The sequence below is a fragment of the Tachypleus tridentatus genome, chromosome 9, assembly GCF_004210375.1.
Source record: "Tachypleus tridentatus isolate NWPU-2018 chromosome 9, ASM421037v1, whole genome shotgun sequence".
Classification (NCBI taxonomy): domain Eukaryota; kingdom Metazoa; phylum Arthropoda; class Merostomata; order Xiphosura; family Limulidae; genus Tachypleus; species Tachypleus tridentatus.
In genome coordinates this window covers 139,424,452-139,447,710 of record NC_134833.1, presented here as the reverse complement: position 1 = coordinate 139,447,710, position 23,259 = coordinate 139,424,452, and the positions used below count along the sequence as shown (strand labels likewise).

Below are 23,259 nucleotides of genomic sequence, written 5' to 3'. Positions count from 1 at the left end.
GTAACAGTGACATTTGATACACTGAAGCCACGTGTTTCAACAATCAGCCAATATCCGAGAGATATAGAAATCCATCTTATCTTTCATCGACAAAGTTCTTCATCAAAAACGTCACGATTTAGCAAATATTCCCTGTAAAAATCTATAACCTGTCTAACATATTCATCAAAAACGTAACGATTTAGCAAATATTCCCTGTACAAATCATGACATCTTTATCAAAAACGTCACAATTTAGCAATTTTTTCCTGTAAAAATCTATAATCTGTCTGATGTCTTCATCAAAAATGTCACGATTCAGCAATTTTTTCCTGTAAAAATCTATAACCTGTCTGATATCTTCATCAAAAATGTCATGATTTAGCAAATATTCCCTGTAAAAATCTATAATTTGTCTGATATCTTCATCAAAAACGTCACAATTTAGCAATTTTTTCCTGTAAAAATCTATAATCTGTCTCATATCTTCATCAAAAATGTCATGATTTAGCAAATATTCCCTGTAAAAATCTATAATTTGTCTGATATCTTCATCAAAAATGTCACGATTAAGCAAATATTCCCTGTAAAAATCTATAATTTGTCTGATGTCTTCATCAAAAATGTCACGATTTAGCAAATATTCTCTGTAAAAATCTATAATCTGTCTCAAGTTTTCATCAAAAACGTCACGATTTAGCTATTTTTTCCGGTAAAAATCTATAACATGTCTGATATCTTCGTCAAAAACGTCACGATTTAGTCATTTTTTTCCTGTAAAAATCTATAACCTGTCTGATATCTTCGTGAAAAATGTCACTATTTAGCAAATCCTTTCTGTAAAAATCTATAATCCATCTGATATCAGAGATATATTGAAAACTCTTGTTGACAAGAAACCCGCTTGAAATAAAAATGTATCTTTGAACGGCTGGTATGGATATTAACACTTTTATTTATAAGGAGAGAAACCTTAACCTGCAGATGATCTAGAAAGGTCGAAACGTTGTTATCTCCTTATCAATAAAAAAGTGTTAATACCCATACCAGCCGTTCTGAGATACAAAATGAAAATTATTATGTGAGTTTTGATAACATAAGTTTCTGAATTGATGCAACTTGCTTTATATGTGCATCGAACCTGGAGGAAAGGTTACTGATAACATGATAAATAAAAGAAATGGTTTCTGTTTTCTTAAAGTAATCCTACACGCAACTGTATTCTGCATTTTGAGCTTGTAGTTGTCTTACTCGTGGTATGCTAAGATTAATATTAGATTTGTTTTCAGTATTACTGCTCTGCTTGAAAGTACGATGTGAATATTACTTACGTTCATTCTTAGCGAGGTCAATTCTTTACAGCATCATTTTACGAGGAAAACACCAGAAAATTGACTGGGATCTTACGTCTTTACATGAGGTTCTTTCAAACAGTAGAAGAAACATTGCAAAGCTTTCAAACAAAAAGTAACTTTAAATATTTACAGTATTTTTAACTAAGTTATAGCATTTTTCAGCAGCCTAATTGTTAATAACATTTCAAAATTAACGTTCACAACAACTTCACAAATATATGTGAAAAAAATTGTTTTAACCTGATTTCTCCAAGCTCGTTCCCTTGACTGTGGTTTCACTAGATAGTAGATAGGGACAGTGGGAATCTCATTAATCTATTCATGAGCGCCACTAATTAGATGACGAGGTATTTGGCTACCTAAAGAGAGTCATAGTATGTGGGAAACATACTTCAGTGCAAATTCGTATTGGTAGAACTGAACAGGAACTTATAATAACAAGATTGAGTGACCCGCCCAATGAGTGTACAAGGCCTTGCTTTGCATATCTCGAATTTGTTTTCAGACACCATATCTTTGTGACTGGTTTGTTTGTCTTGAATTTCGCGCAAAGCTACTCAAGGGCTATCTGCGTTTGTCGTCCCTAATTTAGCAGTGTAAGACTAGAGGGAAGGCAGCTAGTCATCACCACCCACCGCCAACCTTAGGCTACTCTTTTACCAACGAATAGTGGGATTGATCGTCACATTATAACGCCCCCACGGCTGAAACGGTGAGCATGTTTGATGTGACATTCGAACCCGTGACCCTTGGATAACAAAAGAAACAAACTATTCGTAAATAGACTAATTCTATGATATAGAAAACAGTTAAATTATCACTTGGCTTTATTGTTCTCTCTTAGTAACGTGCAGCTAAAAAGGTGAGACGTTCTCGGTAATTTCTCTGACACCTGCATGTGTATAATTAATTCTCTTTTTAATTTGCAATATTGTTTTACCTGCAAATTGTAGTTTTGTAGTGAAATCTACCATCATGTACTTGGCGTTCTGGTTACTGAAATATCACTTTTTTAAATATACGTTTATATGTACACACACACATAGTTCATTTTAAAGGACTTTGATGAAAAAATAAAAATTTTAGTAACCACCTTTGGAAATTATGAATAATAATGTTGGAGTGTAAAGAAATGCAGAGCTCGTGCAAATATCCTCGCTCATTGGGTATATAGTTTCTGTTACAAATACAGAAAATAGAGAAGATTCAAATATCTATTAAATTATTTAGTTACTTGTAATTTAGTAAAGAAGTGCGTAAGAAGAAACGTATGTGAACATCACCAAACGTAAGCTCAACTCTTGTTAGACCTACTTTTGATACCCACATGTAATATCCTGCGTTTCTGGAGAACTTCCGTAGGAAATATGTCTGGATTTGCCACCACTGTTTTATCTCGGGGGTAACATACATATAACACTATTGGTAAGAACTGCGCAAACCGGATAGCACGTGACACTGAATATTTCAACAGACGTGGATTCACTGTGCGAAATCCATCAAACGTATGTTGAGATCTCTGCAGATCCATATCAGGTCACGATATGTTTCGTGATATAAATTGTTTTCAGCTGACATTTACGTACAGATGTTTAGAATCGTATGATCTACACAGAGAATATCTACTGCGCGTTTGATCAGACGTACAGTTGAATATGAACCAGATTCTTGCGCAGATGTTCGTCGTCAGTTACTGTCTTGTGTTTACAACCACGGCCCACGGTAAGGTTACATTAAATATATGATATAAATCGTGCATATTAGAAAATAATAAAATAAAATAGCAGATTATCTCGAGTAGCTAGTAGTTCGATATTAGTTCGATACGTAAAGCGATTTTATAGTTTTAATCAAAATGTCAAACTACGAAACATTAAAAATTACTTGAAAGTGTGACGAACTCTTCCACATTAGATAGTGGCAAAATAACCCTGTTAACGTTACAAAGAAAAGACAAACAAATCTCTGTTTTTTTTTTTGTCCTTTTTTTCATTCAGCTCAAGAAATCTTGTGTCTTGGAGATGGGGAATTTCACACTTTTTGTGGCCCAATATGTGAGCCTACGTGCGAAAACCCTAAACCACAGAACTGTTCTTCACAGTGTCTCGAAGGATGTTTTTGTAGTGTGGACTTGGTTCGTGGACCTGGACACATCTGCATCCCTCCTGCCCAGTGTCCATTGGTTTAAGGAAGAAGTTATTCGTAATATTTAAATTTCATGGATGGTATTTTCTGGGTGCACGAGTTTTGGTTTGGCCATTCACAACACTTTGATTAGTTCTATCATGATTGGATAAGCATATGTTGATGTTATCTTATTATAAATGATTTTCGATTTTCAGTCATCTTGATTTCAAGCTAAAATCATTTCATAAAAATTAAATTACATTTTACAGTGAAATAGTTTTCGAGAAAAACTGTTTTAATTCTAAAAATGAGGCACGTGAGCCCAATATTCCCACAAGTTATCTCAGAATACTTAGCCCAATATTCCCACAAGTTATCTCAGAATACTTACTTGTTTTTTGATCTTTAAATACTTCAATACATAACTACAAAATAGTAAAAATATTAAAAAGACGCTGAACGATCATTGAAGCTTCACACGAAAATACAACAAAAAATTGGTAGAATCACTGAAAACATTGTGTTCATTATCTTTATTGACAGCATCACACACTGAAAACATTGTGTTCATTATCTTTATTGACAGCATCACACACTGAAAACATTGTGTTCATTATCTTTATTGACAGCATCACACACTGAAAACATTGTGTTCATTATCTTTATTGACAGCATCACACACTGAAAACATTGTGTTCATTATCTTTATTGACAGCATCACACACTGAAAACATTGTGTTCATTATCTTTATTGACAGCATCACACACCGAAAACATTGTGTTCATTATCTTTATTGACAGCATCACACACTGAAAACATTGTGTTCATTATCTTTATTGACAGCATCACACACCGAAAACATTGTGTTCATTATCTTTATTGACAGCATCACACACTGAAAACATTGTGTTCATTATCTTTATTGACAGCATCACACACTGAAAACATTGTGTTCATTATCTTTATTGACAGCATCACACACTGAAAACATTGTGTTCATTATCTTTATTGACAGCATCACACACTGAAAACATTGTGTTCATTATCTTTATTGACAGCATCACACACTGAAAACATTGTGTTCATTATCTTTATTGACAGCATCACACAATGAAAACATTGTGTTCATTATCTTTATTGACAGCATCACACACCGAAAACATTGTGTTCATTATCTTTATTGACAGCATCACACAATGAAAACATTGTGTTCATTATCTTTATTGACAGCATCACACACTGAAAACATTGTGTTCATTATCTTTATTGACAGCATCACACACTGAAAACATTGTGTTCATTATCTTTATTGACAGCATCACACACCGAAAACATTGTGTTCATTATCTTTATTGACAGCATCACACACTGAAAACATTGTGTTCATTATCTTTATTGACAACATCACATATGAATTTAAAAAAACAAAACGTAAACGTTTTTATTTTAAGTAACCAAATTGTTTTTATCAAGTTTTTAATAAAACCTTCGATAAAATCACTTGTAATAGGTTCTTGAAGTTTAAAGGAAATAAACACTCCTTTGCTATGCCCGTATTAACACAAATTTTCTACCTAGCCCAGGTTTAGGTATTATTACACTGAATACGTTTAACTATTTCTTTATTAGTGTTTTGTTTTGTATACTCTGATCATAATTTTATTTATTTTACCAAATGTGACTCTCCACTTTAACATAAACAAAACCATTAGGTGGCGTTCCCTGTAATAAATTATATATAATATTCGCAGTTGTCAAAAGGTTGAAATAAGAGTCAACCAGGAATGTAAGTCATTTATTCCTAACGTTATTCGTGTTATCCAGACAATTCTTTCTCAGGATTAGACGTTTCAGATATTTTACTCCACTAAGTGTTTCTCCAACGATTCAGTTTTACGCTCCGTGAAATAGTGAAATATATTAACTTTCAAACAAGCCAAATATTTGTCTTTCTCACTTGCACATGCAAAGAAAAAAAATAAGTCTTCTTGTCTTCATTTCCAAAGTAGTTATGTGTCAAATAAATATTTCATTAGTAAGAAATACAGAAACGAACAGAAGTGTTGTGGTTGTAAAACTGCAATACTTCTAAAAGTCTCTAGATCAAAATATATGTAGAAATACATTAATTAAGCTCCGGTTTCTTTTTGTTATCGAGCATACCGTATAATTGCGTAGGTTTACGAAGCACAATCCATCGATAAATTATTACACGTATAACAGATAAAGCTAATATGAACATTAAAGGTTATTCCCTCAGCACTGAAATGTGTTTTTAACCCCTTGCTCTGCACCATCCAGGAGAGAAAACTTTATTCCAGTATCTTGGATTTCCCTTCGGATCACGTGGAGGGTCGTCCGCTGGAATCATGGTTCCTTTTAACTGGAATAGACGGCGCTTCAACTTTTCAGCAATATGTGGATTTGAAGTTGCTAGATTCTGACGTTCCGTTGGATCACCTGATAAAGATCGCAAACAAAACGTCAAATATACACTCGAAAAGGTTTACACAGATCCATTTTAGTTACTATTTGATAACAACTATGTTACCAGATATTTAATGACTTATAAAGTCGTATTAAACATTTGTGTACTTCCTGTAAAAGAACATTTTTCAACAACGTACGTGGAGTAAATGTATTAGACATTAATGTATTCACACTAGTGTTTTGATTAGCAAGTAAAACGTTTTTGTAACCATAGAAAATAGCATTATTTTATATTATCAAGCAAGTGCGTGAACTTAAAATTCATGTTACTTTGACTTTTGTCACCAAGATGAGGCGAGCTACAAAGTAAATATGTGTTTACTTTATCATAACTAACATATACATTACAAAGTTCGTGTATGTAACAAAATACGTCTAAGATGAAAAATAAGATAATTTTTAAATATGAGTTTATACTAACTTTACGGGAATAATATAATATTTTATTTAAATAATTCTTTTAGACAAATTCTTTGAAACTATTACTCTATTTGTTATAGTCAGATACAGTGAATTTTTAGGCATAGCGGCTCATAATAGCTCTTAAGTTTTTCAAGTACAAACTTTTAACTCATACCTCCGTCACATTCTTGAGAGATTTGAAATTTGGTTACAGTTCTGAACCCTTTCGATTTATGTGTATGACCATGTCCAATATCTCATAATTAAGTTATAACTCTAATTCTGCCTAAAAGCGCAGATAGCCCTCGTATAGCTTTGCGCGAAATTTAAAAAAAAAAAAAATCTGCCTAAAACAATTTTAATTTGAAGGTAGGCTGGTAGAGATTCTGATGAGTAAACAAAGTGAATTGAGTATTCGCGCGCCCCATCCTTACTATTGTTGACGCAAAATATTATAGTTAATAAAAAGAAGAAAAAAAAGCACCATAGATGAATTTACTCTAATCCTGCCTAAAAGAATTTCAAAAGCCGTAGCTACTGAAGATTTCCTTTTGTCTCTTGACCGATTCGAGGTCTAATTACAGTCGCAGCTTGCTTTTCGAAACAAAATTACTTTATTCAAGTATTTTTGTAAATCATCGCGCTTAAAATTATATGATCGTCTTCAGTACTATTAAATACATTACTCCTGATATTAAAAAGATATATGTCATCCTTCAGAAGGCTCTCTTCTGTGTTGGCGTTTCTGATGTTCATCAATTTGGTAGTAGGAGGCGGAAACCATCCACTCGGATAACCACCTGAGCCAAGGATTAACTTATAATCTCCAACCCTGAAAAAAAAAAAAACACGGTATAAATATAATTTAGCAGTAATTGATCTATCGGATTTCCCCGTCACACCAAACATGTTCGCCCTTTCAGCCGTGGGTGCGTTATAATGTGACTATCAATCCCACTATTCGTTGGTAAAAGAGCAGTCTAAGAGTTGGCAGTGGGTGGTGATGACTAGCTGCCTTCCCTCTAGTCTTGCATTGCTAAATTAGGGGTGGCTAGCGCAGATAGCCCTCGTGTAGCTTTGCGCGAAATTCAAAACAAACAAATCTTCCTGGTTACAGAAACAGTTAAAACCCAATTCTTCCTGGTTACGAAGTTAATTAACGCCTCAGTACTTCCTGATTACAAAAACAATTAAAGTATCTATTATTCTGCTGTGACAAAAATATACAACAAATGCTCCAAAGTGAGACTTTCAGACAACGGGGCCCAAACCATGAATTATCTGATTTAAATTCTGACACGATATCATTAGTCTAGATAAAGTACAATAGTTTGAAGTTAAGCCCATTATTCAGTGAAACATAAATACTTCAACTGTCCTGATGACAGAAGACGTTCTACCTGATAGCCCCCCTTGTTTTTGATGTTTTTGTATCATAAATGTTGTAAACAAACTCGCGTCGATAAGGTGCTCCTTGTCCATTAATCATATTCCACTGGTTGATTCCATCAATTCCTGGGTCTAAACAAAGAATAAAAAAAAACATAAAACGTTATTGCTGATACTACAAGCACTTTCCTTTTGGTTTGTGAAAGGCCTGGCATGGCCTAGCGCGTTAAGGCGTGCGCTTCGTAATCTGAGGGTCGCGGGATCGCGCCCGCGTCGCGCCAAACATGCTCGCCCTCCCAGCCGTGGGGGCGTTATAAAGTGACGGTCAATCCCACTTTTCGTTGGTAAAAGAGTAGCCCAAGAGTTGGCGGTGGGTGGTGATGACTAGCTGCCTTCCCTCTAGTCTTACACTGCTAAATTAGGGACGGCTAGCACAGATAGCCCTCGAGTAGCTTTGTGCGAAATTCCAAAAAACAAACAAACAAGGTTTATGAAAATAGAAATATTATTATTTTAGCTACATATGTCTATATTTTCTTTTCCTTTAATCTAAAATTTACGGTTCAAACTAGCATCATTTATCAATGTACAGTTAAATGGATAAATACAAAAAAATATGCATCCGTAATAAATATGCATTATTATAAAAACGTATTTACGTTATACAGAATGATAATTACATTGTATTAAAATGATATTGGAGCCTTGCCAGGTCGTCACGTCCAAAGCATGGTTTACATATCTATTTAGTGTACGAGAACAACAGTTTCTTAGCAATCTTCCCAACAGTCTTATTGAAGAAAATCTACAGGTGATCCGTCTAGCAACTTAACAAGTACTTTTTCGTATGGAATACCGTGAATAACCATCTCTGTCTTCAGTTTCTTAATGTATGCGGCAGTTGAAAGGATGTCATAGAAGCAGTAAAAGTGTCTTGTGTCACTTTTCCAGATGAAGTTCCTTCTTCATTATGTCGTAGGCTGTTACCTGGAGCGACTTTTGTCATTTATTGCTTGTGAATTTTTACCTATTGCAAAACGCGTAGTGTTGCTTTCCCCGATTAGGTTGTGACTTGTTGCAGGACCAAATTGATTTATAATCCTTTGTTTTTCAATGCCATTAAGTAAAGAGACATCCCTGTCCTAGAAATTCTAAGTTTCCAAACTGAACACATGATAATGTGAGCATACAAATACTTTTTATTTGAAAGGGCTATTAGATACTCTTCTCAGAATCTGTAAATGTTTGGTGACATTGTACTACCTACAAATAGGCTAAACAATGGCAAAATGTAGTTTGTTTTTATTTGGATTTTCGCGTAAAGCTACTCGAGGGCTATCTGCGCTAGCCGTCCCTAATATAGCAATGTAAGACTAGAGGGAAGGCAGCTAGTCATCACCACCCACCGCCAACTCTTGGGCTACTTTTTTACCAACGAATAGTGGGATTGACCGTCACAATATAACACCCCCACGGCTGAAAGGGCGAGCATGTTTGGTGCGACTGGGATTCGAACCCGCGACCCTCGGATTACGAGTCGAACTCATTAACCCACCTGGCCATGCCGGGGCCCCAAAATGTAGTTCTAATAATCCCATTCCACCATAGCTCTACATCACTTGTTACTGTGACGTAATTTGCTAATATGAATGTTCAAAATCGTTTTAATACAATGTTGTCAACCCTGTAGTAACTTAAAAGGACTAAACTTAATATTAAATTCAGTGTATGTGTTGTGTTTTCTTATAGCAAAGCCATATCGGGCTATCTGCTGAGTCTACCGATGGGAATCGAGCCTCTGATTTTAGCGTTGTAAATCCGTAGATTTATCGCTGTATTAACGGAGGGGCATTTAATTCAGAACAAACAGGTTTTGGTTTTGTTGGAAAACGAACTTTTAATTACTTCATATTTTTTTGGATCCCTGAAACTATTTTACATAGTTTAAAAAAATAAAATATTTAATGGTCAGTGATATAAGAAAATGTGCCGCTTGGAGAACAAAAATAAATAACTTGTTAATCCAATAAATCAAAGAAGCAAAAAGGTATAACAATGTCTTTATTTTTCACACTGATGTCCTATAAACAGAATTACTGTAGTGCATATCTATGTCATATTTTATCAAAACGATACTTCAACGCAAAAGTTAGTTTTAAAAGTTCTGATAAAACTAAAAGATTTTCCAGCCCAGGCTAAAATATTTTGAGTACTTTTCAAGAAACAATTATAATATTACTCAAAAAATAGCCCCCTAGTGGCTCAGCGGTATGTCTGCGGTCTTACAACTCTAAAAACCAGGTTTCGATACCCGTTGTGGGCAGAGCACAGATAACCCATTATGTAGCTTTGTGTTTAATTCAAAACAACAACTACTGAAAAATAGTTTCTGACCGCCATTTATTGTATTTAGTTCTTTGGCACTGTTTAGTCACAAGGGAAACAGTTTTCTCAAGAGTGGCCTGCTTTAAGTGGTTCTCTACTATTTCTGAATTAACGTAATAAAACAGCTTAAAAAGATATGAATAGAAACCACTAAAAAATAGGCGCCATGCCTTTCGAGTGTGATTTAAGTACATTGACGTCCTATTTTAATGACTTTATGATATAAATTTACACATTAGGAAGCTTTGAATTAGGTTCGTTCCGTTTATATTTTGAAATTAATTTCAAATGTCGTGTTTTTACCTTTTTAAAGAAAATGGTTTAACTCTAGTAACCTCATTTTTAGAATCGTGCGTTATATACTATATTTAAGGAAGGATTTGGTAACATAATGATTCTTAGTTTCGCTTATCCACACACACACACACTAAGATTAATTTACACTTACCAGGATGACCCCGTGCCAAATGCAAAAAGGTCGGTAGCCAATCTACAGCGTGGAAGAGACTATAGAAACAATAGCTATTAATATTGGTGTATAATATGTATTTTCTCTTTGTAGGTTGAAAGTAATGAAATAACTCAGTCAAACGGATATATTCTGTTTATCCTCTATGAATATTCAACACATAAAACCCTATGTACGTGAAGTTAGACAATAAATAAAACCCTACCACTACTTCCTGCTAAAAGACAAATGCACTACATAAATATAATAGTAGTACTGTATGTTGTTTGTTCACGTAAAGACTTCGCAGGGTTGGGATGGATCTTCACCAAAATTGTTATGGAGGTTCATTAGAACCACTACTCATAGATTTTCACCAGATTTGGCAAGAAGGTTTGTTGAGTCCAGACAGAGACACATGTAACCTTCCAGTTCCACATTTTGTGTTTTACAGTTTTTATGAACGTGTTTGTGTTTTTATACAATTACATATAAGGGGTGAAACTTTTCATGTCCTAAGATATCCTTTCGTTAATCATGAATTTACATAACTACTGTCCATGGGACGTATACTCCAGCTAGTATATGCTATAATTCGATATAATAAACATAAGAAAAATACAATTATAAGTCTTATGTAGAGAAAAAAATAAAGGAATTCTTCTTACTTCATTGATTTTAAATTACAAAGTATTTTAAGCGGTTTGGCAACCTAAGAGAGTGGTTGATTATATATATTTAAATCGAGGGCTGAATAAGAGTTCAGGTTTAATCCTGTACACGTTTTTATTTTGAAACTATTGTTTCAAAACAGTTATTGCTTTATATTCGTTAAAAGAAACCACGCATAAGTGTCAAAATTCATACTGTTGGCGGAAAGGATTATATTTAAATGTCTGTTCATACTAATTTCATATTCAGATAATGCTTGAAACAGTATACCATTCTTTTCATTATTGTATCTTTATGTTACATGAAAAGCGAAATTTTGATCTTTTCTGGTAAACAACAACAACAACTAAACATCGGCCCCCTGTTCAGGTGCCGGATAAAGTCGGCTGATATAGAATATACTTCTGAATTTTAATTTAAATGAGGAATCTACTTTAAAAACACCTAGTTACTTCAAAATACCCGTTTTGTTTCCTTTTGGGAACACCTACTCATATGAAAATAAGTGTTATTTTCACTTTGGGGAACACATAATGGCTTTTACTTTTCCCTGAGTTTGTCTGTTGTCAGATTTTATCAACTCTAGTCTCTTATGTTAAATCGTGTAACATCCTTTACCCACTGATTTCTCTGATCACATTTCTTTAGAATTTAGTGCTTCTCAGTTTACGCATGCGCCGTGCTACTTGTGATATTTTCATAATTTTCGGTATTTGGTCAACTGATGGTGAAAACCGAAAGACGTGCAACAAAGTCGCTGTCTGTGGTATGTGAAAATACATAAACATACATAATAGGTAATATAGAAATCTAATAATTCCAGCAAAAACAATATAAAAGTACAGGCAAAACAGATGCAAAGAATATATATGCAAAAACGGCTCGTGAACCTGACGATGACCGAAGAAGGTCGAAACGTTGTTCGTTCTTCTATGTAAAATATTTTCTCAACCCAAACGAGCCGTTTTTGCATATATATTTCTCTACAAGTGGGTTTTCTCGACATCACTGATTATTAGATGCGAAGAATGCTAATTATTTATCTTAGATGCACAGAGTTACTTTTGTCTTAGTTTTTTGTTACTTAGTTACTTTTGTCTAAGTTTCGTTTTAATTTTAATGAACTAAATACTTCAACTTGATACGTATGGATAACGCCCTGCCTCTCTCTGATGGTTGTGAATTTTGAAACAACACTAACTTATTGGTTACGACACCCATCCTGTTCAGTAACGGACTGTGAACAAATGCAGGACCTCTGGTTCCTCCTTCCCATAATGTTCCTTTGTTTCCTCTCAGGGGCCAATTGTTTCCTCCAAAGCGAACCTGTCCTCCGTTCTAATCAAACAGATAAAGGGGTCATTTATGAATCACTTGTTATTCGTAATACAACAACAACTTTATTTAAATAAATATGTGTATACATATATATTGCGACATTCATTTACTGTTTTATCTTTCTAATCTGATTTCATGAAGCTTCCTATGAAAAAGATTACGCCCATTATGAACTTAATCTATCTATATTAAAGGGCAAAAATAACACCCATAATATCCGAAGGACGACATAAAAGCCTTTTTCTATTTGATTTAACAACATACATATAAATAACTAAAACATTAGCCTGTCTATCAGTGGCGCCATAAACGACATATTCAGTACCTATGGATGTAAGTAAGATGTCTTCAACATGACATCACGAAGATTTCTGGTTCAATCAACGTCGCCATGTCAGATGTCAAATACTTCTTTTCAACGGTCAACAACAGTCCATGTTAATGCAATATTAGTAAGTCTTTACATGTTGTCATTGGTATTAAATAAACAATTCGGACCCTAAGTTTTACAACCATTATTTCTAAATTTATGTTTTTATTAACATTGTCGAGATGAGTTGCAAACCCGAACAACACGATTTTAGAATATAAATTTGCTATTTTTCACTTAAGAGGAACATAAGCATTTGACGTCAAATATGGTGGAATAAACTATAGATCACGTGACTGTATTGACGTCTGTCGGGTTCACGTCGAATTACCAACTACATCAATATTGTTCCTTTCAAAACTCATCCCGTCCAAATTTCATCCATGACTTACTATATCACTAACATGTTCAACCTACTCAAAACGAGGAAGGGGAGGTAAAATAAAAACTATGAGCTTCATTCCAATGGCTGTATGTCTATATTGTTGCTTTCAAACACGGAACGTCACACGTATGTGCATCACAGTAAAAAAGATGAGATTTTGGATAGAAATGTATTTAACAGCACGCTGCTTCGTATAGGTTTATGATTGGAGGAATGTAAAAACATCTAAAGAGAGAAATATTCACACAACAAGACTGCTAAACAATATTGTAGGGTTCTATAATTGCAGAATAATTTATTAAAATATGAAACAGAGGGCGCGACAAGAAGAGCTTATGTATGAAAGATAGGTTATTGATCAGCAATCATAAACCTAGATTGCTTTTACAAGTAAGTTATATTTAATAACATATGAACTATTTCTGACTATATTGAAATTAAAATAAAATTATTTTTATAAATATTAAAGTGTTTTGTATAGCTAAATTTACACATATCTCGATAGTTTATAACGACTGTGGCAAGCCAATTTATGTTTTCAATAACTAACAAGGAACACAGATAATTATAAAACTTTTATGATAATCTAAACTTATATTTAAACTGGCTCGAGGCCCGACACGGTCAGGTGTGTTAAGGCGTTGGACTCGTAATCTGAGGGTCACGGGTTCGAATCCCCGTCGCATCAAACATGCTCGCCCTTTCAGCCGTGGGGGCGTTATAATGTTACTGTCAATCCCACTATTCGTTGGTAAAAGAGTAGCTCAAGAGTTGGTGCTGGGTGGTGATGGCTAGCTGCCTTCCCTCTAGTCTTACACTGCTAAATTAGGGGTGGCTAGAGCAGATAGCCCTCGTGTAGCTTTGCGCGAAATTCGAAAACAATCAAACAAACTCGCTCAAGAATATGTGTGTTTTGTGTGTTTTCTTATAGCAAAGCCATAAAGGGCTATCTGCTCAGCCCACAGAGGGGAATCGAACCCCTGATTTTAGCGTTGTAAATCCGGAGACATACCGCGTTACTAGCGGGGGGCCGCTCAAGAATATAAAAATAGATTACGTCATCGCTAGAATCAGTATTCTCTTGTATGTAGTAATTATTGAACAGAATGTTTATCCCTTCGTCAGTATTAGAACCTATAGTTAAACTGCTATAGAAATCATACTTACGTCAGTGGTAAAACCTATAACTGAGTTGCTATAGAAACCATATTTCTTTAAAGCGGTAGTTATATTTCCTACTGCTTCGTCTAAAGCTGAAATCATTCCTAGAATGGAAGTTTTAAAAAGTAAAATTAAAAAGTAATTATCTAGCTTAACCGGAAAGTAATCACCAAACTATCTCAAACAACAGAAGTTAGAGAAAACATCTTCTTATCTTATAACATTCCACAATTAAAACATATCTACAAAGACTAACTTTTAACTTCATTGTCATGAGTCACCATAGTAGTTCATAATAGGGTTGTCCGATGAATTTCACAAATATTCTAATAGAACATATGGGCAAAAAGTATCGTCAAATGCAGACTTGTTCTTGAAAGAACACTCCAGACCTTCTCTCTTAATGGCTGAGACTGCTAAAATATTAATAATATCAGAAAAACTGATTTTTTGGAATGTTCGACAAAGTTCAGAGTTAATCCATTTGTTATTTTTATTATTATTATTTCGAAGCCCTATGGAAAAAACAGCTATGAATATTTACAATACTTATCAATTTTAGCGAAGTCAAAATAGGGATTTATAGCTTGATAAAACAACGTATACACTATTTGCAGCCAAGTTTGTTTACTTTCTTAAGAGTCTCTATTTATAGGCTCAAAAATATGGTTACATTTTGATTCACGTTGTTTCCATATTTCTATGATAATCCCTATACCTCTTTTTAAATTGATAATTTTTAATTAACTTGTCATTGTATAAACTGTGACGGATTTACTGTTATGTATTTATTTTAATGTTGATGTTTGTTTTATTTAAATATACATATTTAGAAATGCGTGTAACTTATGCTGTCAAATGTGCATTGCGAAATTTCCATCCATTTCCCAAATTTGGAGGCTTTTCTGACATAAAATATAATGTAAAATATAAAAAAAAATAAAAATATAATATAATACGTAACAAAACTAATTTATTTTCTTTGAAAATGATGAACTTCATCAAGTAAGTATAATTTTTTATTGGTGGTCCTCAAATCACTTTTTTAATACAAAATGGCACACTGACAGAATTGTCTTATTTCGTGAGGATAAAACTAAAAAGTATTGAATGACCATTTCAATTTCCCTTTTCACTGTCACAATCACAGTAAAATATTTTCTCAAAATCTTACCACAGTATTTCCTTCTATTCATATCTTCAACATTCTTGTACATATCTAGATATCTCTGAGGAACCTGTATTGTAAAGAATTTCATATCATGTCTTTAAAATACGAATTGTAAATAATGTCAAAATTATGTCTTTAAAACATGGATTGTAACTCATATTAACAAAGCATTTGTAAACCATTATATCTAAATCTGTTAAATCACAGCCAATACTCATAAATGGTTCAAGGTCTCAAGCCCATCAAATATGGTTCACTAAAACGTGAAACAATTTTTATTTGGTGGCCTCTTTTCAAGTAAAATAAAATAAAACTATTCTGAGGTTTTTAATAAAAAATACTGAGAGGAAAGCAAAAACAACAACGAAAAGAAATAATTTCAACGCTGGCCTTCAGTAATAATAACTTTACGTCACGTGTTATAATGAAACTGATCAAAACATAACTTAGTACAATCTATCATTGGTTTTGGTATGTTATACAATTAGAAGTAATTTATAAGCTGAGTCTACGTGGTCTGTGAATAAGTAAGCTTTATTTTCTAGGTTTCAGTTTTGCGTTTTTATCAGAAATGTCTTATTTTATGTTTTTTCTTTGCTTATTTTTTAACAACAAAGCTACACAATGAGTTATCTGTACGCTACCATCCGCAAGCATCGAGACTCGAATTTCAGCGTTATAGATCCTTAGACTTTCTATTGATCTACTTGTGCAAGAGGACTACGTAACGTAGAAAAAGGAAGCTTTAGAATAAACTTAGATGGTGTCTAGTTTGGTGGTTTCACTTTTCTTTTCTGAGAGGTTCAGATTACGTTTAGTCATGCTTAATGTCTAATATTAGTTTTCAGGGCATCTCATATGATGCTGTTACGATTATTTTGGTTTATTAATAACTGATAATTAATTTATTTATTGGGATTGCTTCCTTTCTTTATTGTAATCGTGTTTATTTTTATTTTTAGCAAACCTGGATTGTACCATTAGAGAAAATATGAAACTTCTTTATATAGAGAGGGATTGTAATCGTACTTCATTATCACTTCGGACTGAGGTTCACTAGGTGGTTGTTGATTAGCCTACTTTTAAAATTCACTTTACATTGCGTTTTGCCAAAAGAAAATCGATTTCTGGAACCAATAAACAGTGGTATAGCAAACTTATCCAAACTCTAGTTAGAAGAGGCCCGGCATGGCCAAGTGGGTTAAGGCTTTCGACTCGTAATCTGAGGGACGCAGGTTCGAATCCCAGTCGCATCAAACATGCTCGCCCTTTCAGCCGTGGGGATGTTATATTGTAACGGTCAATCCCACTATTCGTTGGTAAAAGAGTAACCCAAGAGTTGACGGTGGATGGTGATGACTAGCTGCCTTCCTTCTAGTCTTACACTGTTAAAACTACAAACTACATTTCGTGAATGAATGTCAACGATTGACAATAATTTCCCTTTTTTTAAGTTTTATTTTTTCCAAATGAACTGAAGAATTTTGATATAGGCAAAAACAAATCGGTTGTGAAAATATTTATAGAGACAATCCATGGAATAATTTAATTTACTGGAGAATCTAGCAGTATGTTCAGATACTTTTTGTACATTTCAAACAATTCGCTGAAACACAAGATTTGTACAATGTGAAGAAAAACAACTGGTTAGATTGTACAATCCAAGGCAACAGAATAACCTGATAATGTTATATTTAATTATTCAAAGTATATTCTGAGCGATGCTAAAAAAGACAAAATTAGCTCGTGGTTTAAAATTTATTATTCTAAATAGATTATGATTTGAATATTAATTTGTACAGCTTGAACTTTTTGTTCACGTTAACCGATTTAGTCTTGATAAGTGATCGCTGGACAACTCAATGGTTTTGATTTCATTCATTAGTTTTGGTTGAACTCCTTTCAGTAGTAGATTTGCAGTGGGTCAACTGTAAGCATTAGGGAAGTTACAATTAGGAACTCCATCGTGGGATGAACACAGCATAGATATATCATTATACAGCTCATTGCGGTTTATCTGGCCCGCCATCAGTTTATTAAAGTAATAAAATGATATAATGATATCATTACCATTATTGATGACAAAAATAAAAGATAAAACATAATTGAGTAAAAGCCAACTCATGTGCGATACACTTTTCTGTTTGCAGGAAAACGTCATATTACTTAGTGTTACGTCATCTCACTTATCGATCCCAGTACCCTGAAGTAACGTGTTTCTTCCCACACCTGCCCCGTGTACCTTAGTGTGTGTCAGTGAATGCTGCTGTTTACTTTATGTTCGAGTTCATAGCTATTCCTAGTTATTATATCAGGATAAGGGAAGAAGAGAAAAGCTGTTTCTGAATGTCGTGTTTTTAAAGAACAATAAAGAGTGGAGTACTCGTTATTGAATCACATAACAAAGCTTGTGCTTAATATGCAAATAGACTTCCGTAGTGTTAAAAGAATACAACATTCCAAGCACACATGAAACTATTCTTAGTTCAAGGGAAAGCTACGTTCAAACAAGTTTTTTTTTTTTTTTTAATTTCGCACAAAGCTACTCAAGTGCTATCTGCGCTAGCCGTCCCTAATTTAGCAGTGTAAGGCTAGAGGGAAGGCAGCTAATCATCACCACCCACCGCCAATTCTTGCGCTACTCTTTTACCAACGAATAGTGAGATTGACCGTCACATTATAATGCCACCACGGCTGGAAGGTCGAGGATGTTTGGTGTGACGGAGATTCGAACCCTGGACCCACGGATTACGATTCGAACGCCTTAACCCACCTGGGCATGCCGGGCCTCGTTCAAACAAATTCGAAACCTTGAAATATAACTTATCGTCACAACAGTTTGTATTTAAGAGGAAGTATGTATGTGTGTTTTTTTCTTATAGTAAAGTCACATCGGGCTATCTGCCGAGCCCACCGACAGGAATCAAACCTCTGATTTTAGCGTTGTAAATCTGTAGATTTACCGCTGTACTAGCGGGGGACTCAAGAGGAAGAAAGCTGCAGAAATAAAAGAATGGAGCTGCAACAAGAGTTTCTGAGTGACGCACCTGTTAGCCTAGCGAAGATAACCATTTACTGAAGGTGAGCTAATTACATTGTGTATGATTGAAGCAGCTGAAGAAATGTGCCTAGAAAAAGTAGACTTATTTAAGACTATAAGTATTTCGGCGAATACAGTTACTCATAGAGTCGAGAACATTGGAAGCAATATTGTGTCTCAGCTGAAAGACAAGGCCAAAGAGTTCGAGTGCTTTTTCATCGCGCTGACGAGTCAACAGATGTGTCCGACACTTCACAGTTGCTGTTGATTATTCCGGAGTCAATATTAACTGTGAAGTGACTGAAGAATTAGTTTCTGTTTACAGTATTATGGAACAGCCACAGGTGAGGACATTTTCAAAGAAGTCGAAAAATCGTTGACTCAGTGCAAACTGTAATGGAAACAGCTGAAGTGCGTTACAACAGACGGTAGTAAAAATATATATAGTGCAGGAAAAAAGTTTAGTTGGACAACTTTACAAAGCTGTTGAAAGTGCGGGTTGTTCTAAGCCTATGGTTCATTACTGCATTATTCATCAGCAGACAGTGTGTGGAAAACATCTGGATCTGTCATGTGTCATGGTACCCATAGTTTTAACAGTAAATTTCATTCGCTCTCGTGGACTCAACCATAGTCAATTCCGCGAATTGTTGGCAGAAATAGAAACAACATATCCCGACTTACCCTACCACACTTCAATTCCATAGCTTAGCTTTGAGAAGGTCATGCCGCGATTTTTTTGAGCATAGACACTGAAATTTTATTAAATGTACCGCCCACTAATGTTACTCACAAACAATCAATGGTTTTGGTTTGTTTGTTCGTTTTTGAATTTCGCGCAAAGCTACACGAGGGCTATCTGCGCTAGCCGTCCCTAATTTAGCAGTGTAACGGTCGAGGGAGGGCAGCTAGTAGTCAACATAACTACTAACTCTTGGGCTAATCTTTTACCAACGAGTAGTTAAATTGACCATTGCATTATAAGAATGGTTTTGGAAACTAGCTTTTTCTGTAGGCTTGACCATGTATCTGTATGAATTCAATCTTAGACTACAAGGCGAAACAGCGTTTATCTCCGATTATGGACACCGCGGTGAAAGAATTTCGGCAAAAACTAATTCTTTTAAAGTTCCATTTGATGAGCTACACAGATTTTCCACTTTGTGAAAAGTTCAAGCAAGAAGCGGGATCTCCATTCTAACACAGATTTGCATAAAATATCTTTTCTGACTTGAAACTACAGTTCAGTTTGGATCTTCCAAAACCCATTTGATTGTGTTATTGATGAACTGCCACCTGACGTTCAAATGGAAGTTATTGATCTGCAATATAACGACATGTTGAAGAACAAATACAAAGAAGGGAACTGATAGAGGTCTATAAATGCCTTCCAAATGATTAGTATGTTCATTTAAAAATCTTTGTTTGTGGATTCATTTCAGTTTTTGGCAATACCTCTTTCTGTGAAAAGACATTTTCAAAGATGAACTATGTTAAATCAAGTTACAGGTCAGCTTTATACGACGAGCATTTACAATCACTTTTAATGATAGGAAGCAGTAACTTTGAACCTTAATTAAATGCAACTTTGTCACTAGTTTCAAGGTTCTCACTAATACTAAAAAGGGACGATTGTACATCCTTACTTAATTTTACCACAACCCCTCCGGCCCGTGAACCCTAGAAGGATTTACTTCTCAGCCCTTGTCCATAAATGTTTGAAGACCTCTGGTTTAACAAAAAATAAACAGTCCTCTAACTGCTGCGGTATTGATTTATTTATTTGTTTAGACCATTTACCCTAACGTCTTCGGTACTGGTTCCACAGTTTTGCCGGACTTCTTCCTGTAAAGGTTATAAGTTCCACGGTAATGCAATGGTAAGTCTTTGGATTTACAACGCTGAACATAACAAATAGCCTGATGTGTGTTTTTAAATAAGTGTTACTGAATTGGTTTATTAGTTTCGTTAGACCACTTCCTCTAACTGCTCCGGTATGTATTAGTTTCTCTAGACTACTTCCTCTAACTGCTCCGGTATATATTAGTTTCTCTAGACCACTTACTTCCTCCAGCTGTTCCAGTATTGATTTATTAATATCACTAGGTTGCTCCTTCTAATTGTCCTCGTGTTGATTTAAATAGTTTCGCTAAACCGTTTTTCCCAGCTGATCTGGCAGTTGTTTATATGTTAGTTTCGCCAGGCCACTTTCTGTAGCTTCTCCAGTTTTTATGCATTTATTTCGTTAGACCACTTACTCTAACTGCTCTGGTGTTGGTATATTAGTTTATTCTAAACATTCTAGTATTGATTGTTCTACAAGAAACTGATACTCTATGCATATTCAGGTTGTTCGGAAAATCACTTTGCAGTTTTGTAATCATATTTTATTCAGTCCATTTCAAGCCAGCAACTGATAGCTGTGTTTAGAAACAAAATAAGAAGGATCCAAGCCTGTATTGATGCCAACGGGGGTCACTTTCAACACTGTTTATAATTGTCATTCATATTTACCTCCTGTGTTCTATATTGAAACATGTCTGTTAATAAATATATAAGTGCACAGTGACTTTCCGAACACCCTGTATAAAACTAAACACAGCTGAAGTTAGAGTTATTATCTTTATTAACGTCACAATTAACTTGTTTTACTCTTCGTCTTGGTTCAGTAAGTATAGGTAAGCGACGTAGCAGCTAATATTTTATGCATATGAAATTTGAATAGCAATGGTAAAATACACACACACAGCTGGATATTTCGTCATATATATAGTTTCCCACGTCACAATTTGATAATCTTTATGTATAAATGTATATGAACATATTTATTAAACTCACCTGCAGCGGGGAATGTACTGCTTGAAACGGAAGATAAAGAAATGTTGGGATACTGGGATTTAGTCTGGAAATCAGCTTTGTCGTGACAGTAGCGAACAAATTCTGAAACATTCAACAATGTTTACTAGTTCCTCTCTGTTACTGGTGAGTCAGTCTGTTTATACGAAAATACTACGACACACGTTAACAGAACTCTAATTGGGCAAGTAATGCATTTGAAGATACTTACAGTGGAGTAAACACCGTCGTACTCTGAGGCTGGTTCGGTGTTATTACGAAGATCCAAGAATTTCTGTCTAGCATAGCCTGATTATAGAAATAACATTAAAATATGCAATCATTTTCGATTTAACTGGATAATCAGAACTCATAACTTAATGCATTAATTCAAATAATTTAGCGATCGAAAATAATCGGAATATTATGATTGGAATATGCCGATTATACTTTTATATAACTAATGAAACCGGCATAACTATTTTATAATTCTAAACACAATAATAAAAAAAAACTCTTGAAAAATTAAGGTTTTGGACCATTTGTAGTGCTTATAACGTCATCCATACAATATTAAATATTTAGCTTGTCTTCGTTATGCACCTCTAAAATATAAAACATGTGTCTAAAAATAATATTATTCTAAACTGAAGACGTAATAACTACAAAACAATTAACGGTAACGGAAGTGTGATCACTTTTTATAGTCTAGCGAGTCACAAGTCCTATATATTTAAATAGAGAAAGTAATTTATTTTTTTGTTCATAAATTCATTTATTTTATTTATAAATATATGAAGCATACCAGTTCTGTGTGTATAATATTCTTCAGCACCCAGGTAGAAACCGAAAAAAGAATCAAACCCTCGAAATGTTGGGGTATATGACCAGTTGCAGTACCCCAGGTGCCATCTTCTCGAGAAAAAAAAAACAGTAATTTGTTATGAGAATGTATCTTAGATTTTGCACTTAACAACGACATAAAATTGTCAGAATATTGGAGTGGGAGTTTGCTTTTACCAAAGCCACATCATGTTATCTGTTAAGTCCACCCAGGGGAACCGAACCCCTGATTTTAGCGTTGTAAATCCGTAGACTTACCGCTGTACTAGCGGGAGGCCAGAGTGTTGGAAATAATATATATTACAACAAAATATAAACATTGCAAAGATTAAATTATTCAAGTAAATAATAAATAAATCATTTAAATGAAAATATTATTAACACGTTTCTTCTCTGAATAGTTTTATCACATAACAGTTAAAACAATTCACTTTGTTATCAAAGTAAGTGGTGTATTACAGCACCAGAACTTCTAAATAATATAAAAGTTTAATTAATATTCAAAGAGATCTTCATTAATTTGTCAACAAATAGACGAACAATGAGTTATTGTTTATTACAGCTATATAACAATTTTTTGTTATACAGCCATCAAAAACACAATTTAGGAATCGTTTTTTTTTCACAACTACAATTCCAGAGGAAGACACAAAGTAGGAGTAATTTAATAATTGTTTCAGATACACAGGAAGACAAACTTGGAGTCGTTTAACTAACGTTTCAGTTCCACAGAGAGACACAAACTCGGAGTCATTTAACTAACGTTTCAGTGATGTCGAGAAACCCACTTGTTGAGAAATTTATATCAGTTACCTCTTTCTTTGTGAACCTGACGATGACCGAAGAAGGTCGAAACGTTGTTCGCTCT

At 34.3% G+C, this 23,259-nt stretch overlaps 1 protein-coding gene and 1 pseudogene across 2 annotated transcripts in view; one reads left to right on the top strand and one right to left on the bottom strand.

Annotated features, from left to right (window-relative positions):
- Positions 1-2,856: 2,856 nt before the first annotated feature.
- Positions 2,857-3,679, top strand: LOC143226511 (chymotrypsin-elastase inhibitor ixodidin-like). The gene is made up of 2 exons (XM_076457541.1): positions 2,857-3,056; positions 3,332-3,679. The coding sequence occupies exons 1-2, from the start codon at positions 2,990-2,992 to the stop codon at positions 3,520-3,522; spliced, it is 258 nt and encodes an 85-aa protein (XP_076313656.1). The 5' UTR covers positions 2,857-2,989; the 3' UTR covers positions 3,523-3,679.
- A 1,160-nt stretch (positions 3,680-4,839) lies between these two features.
- LOC143226510 (arylsulfatase B-like) overlaps positions 4,840-23,259 on the bottom strand; it is a 58,578-nt pseudogene continuing 40,158 nt past the window's right edge. The window contains exons 17-26 of the transcript XR_013014653.1: positions 22,354-22,460; positions 21,781-21,857; positions 21,552-21,653; positions 15,677-15,740; positions 14,509-14,606; positions 12,450-12,586; positions 10,577-10,635; positions 7,755-7,875; positions 7,041-7,186; positions 4,840-5,922 (exon numbers count right to left, since the gene is read on the bottom strand). The product of XR_013014653.1 is annotated as an arylsulfatase B-like (transcript). The remainder of the gene's footprint in view (positions 5,923-7,040; positions 7,187-7,754; positions 7,876-10,576; positions 10,636-12,449; positions 12,587-14,508; positions 14,607-15,676; positions 15,741-21,551; positions 21,654-21,780; positions 21,858-22,353; positions 22,461-23,259) is intronic.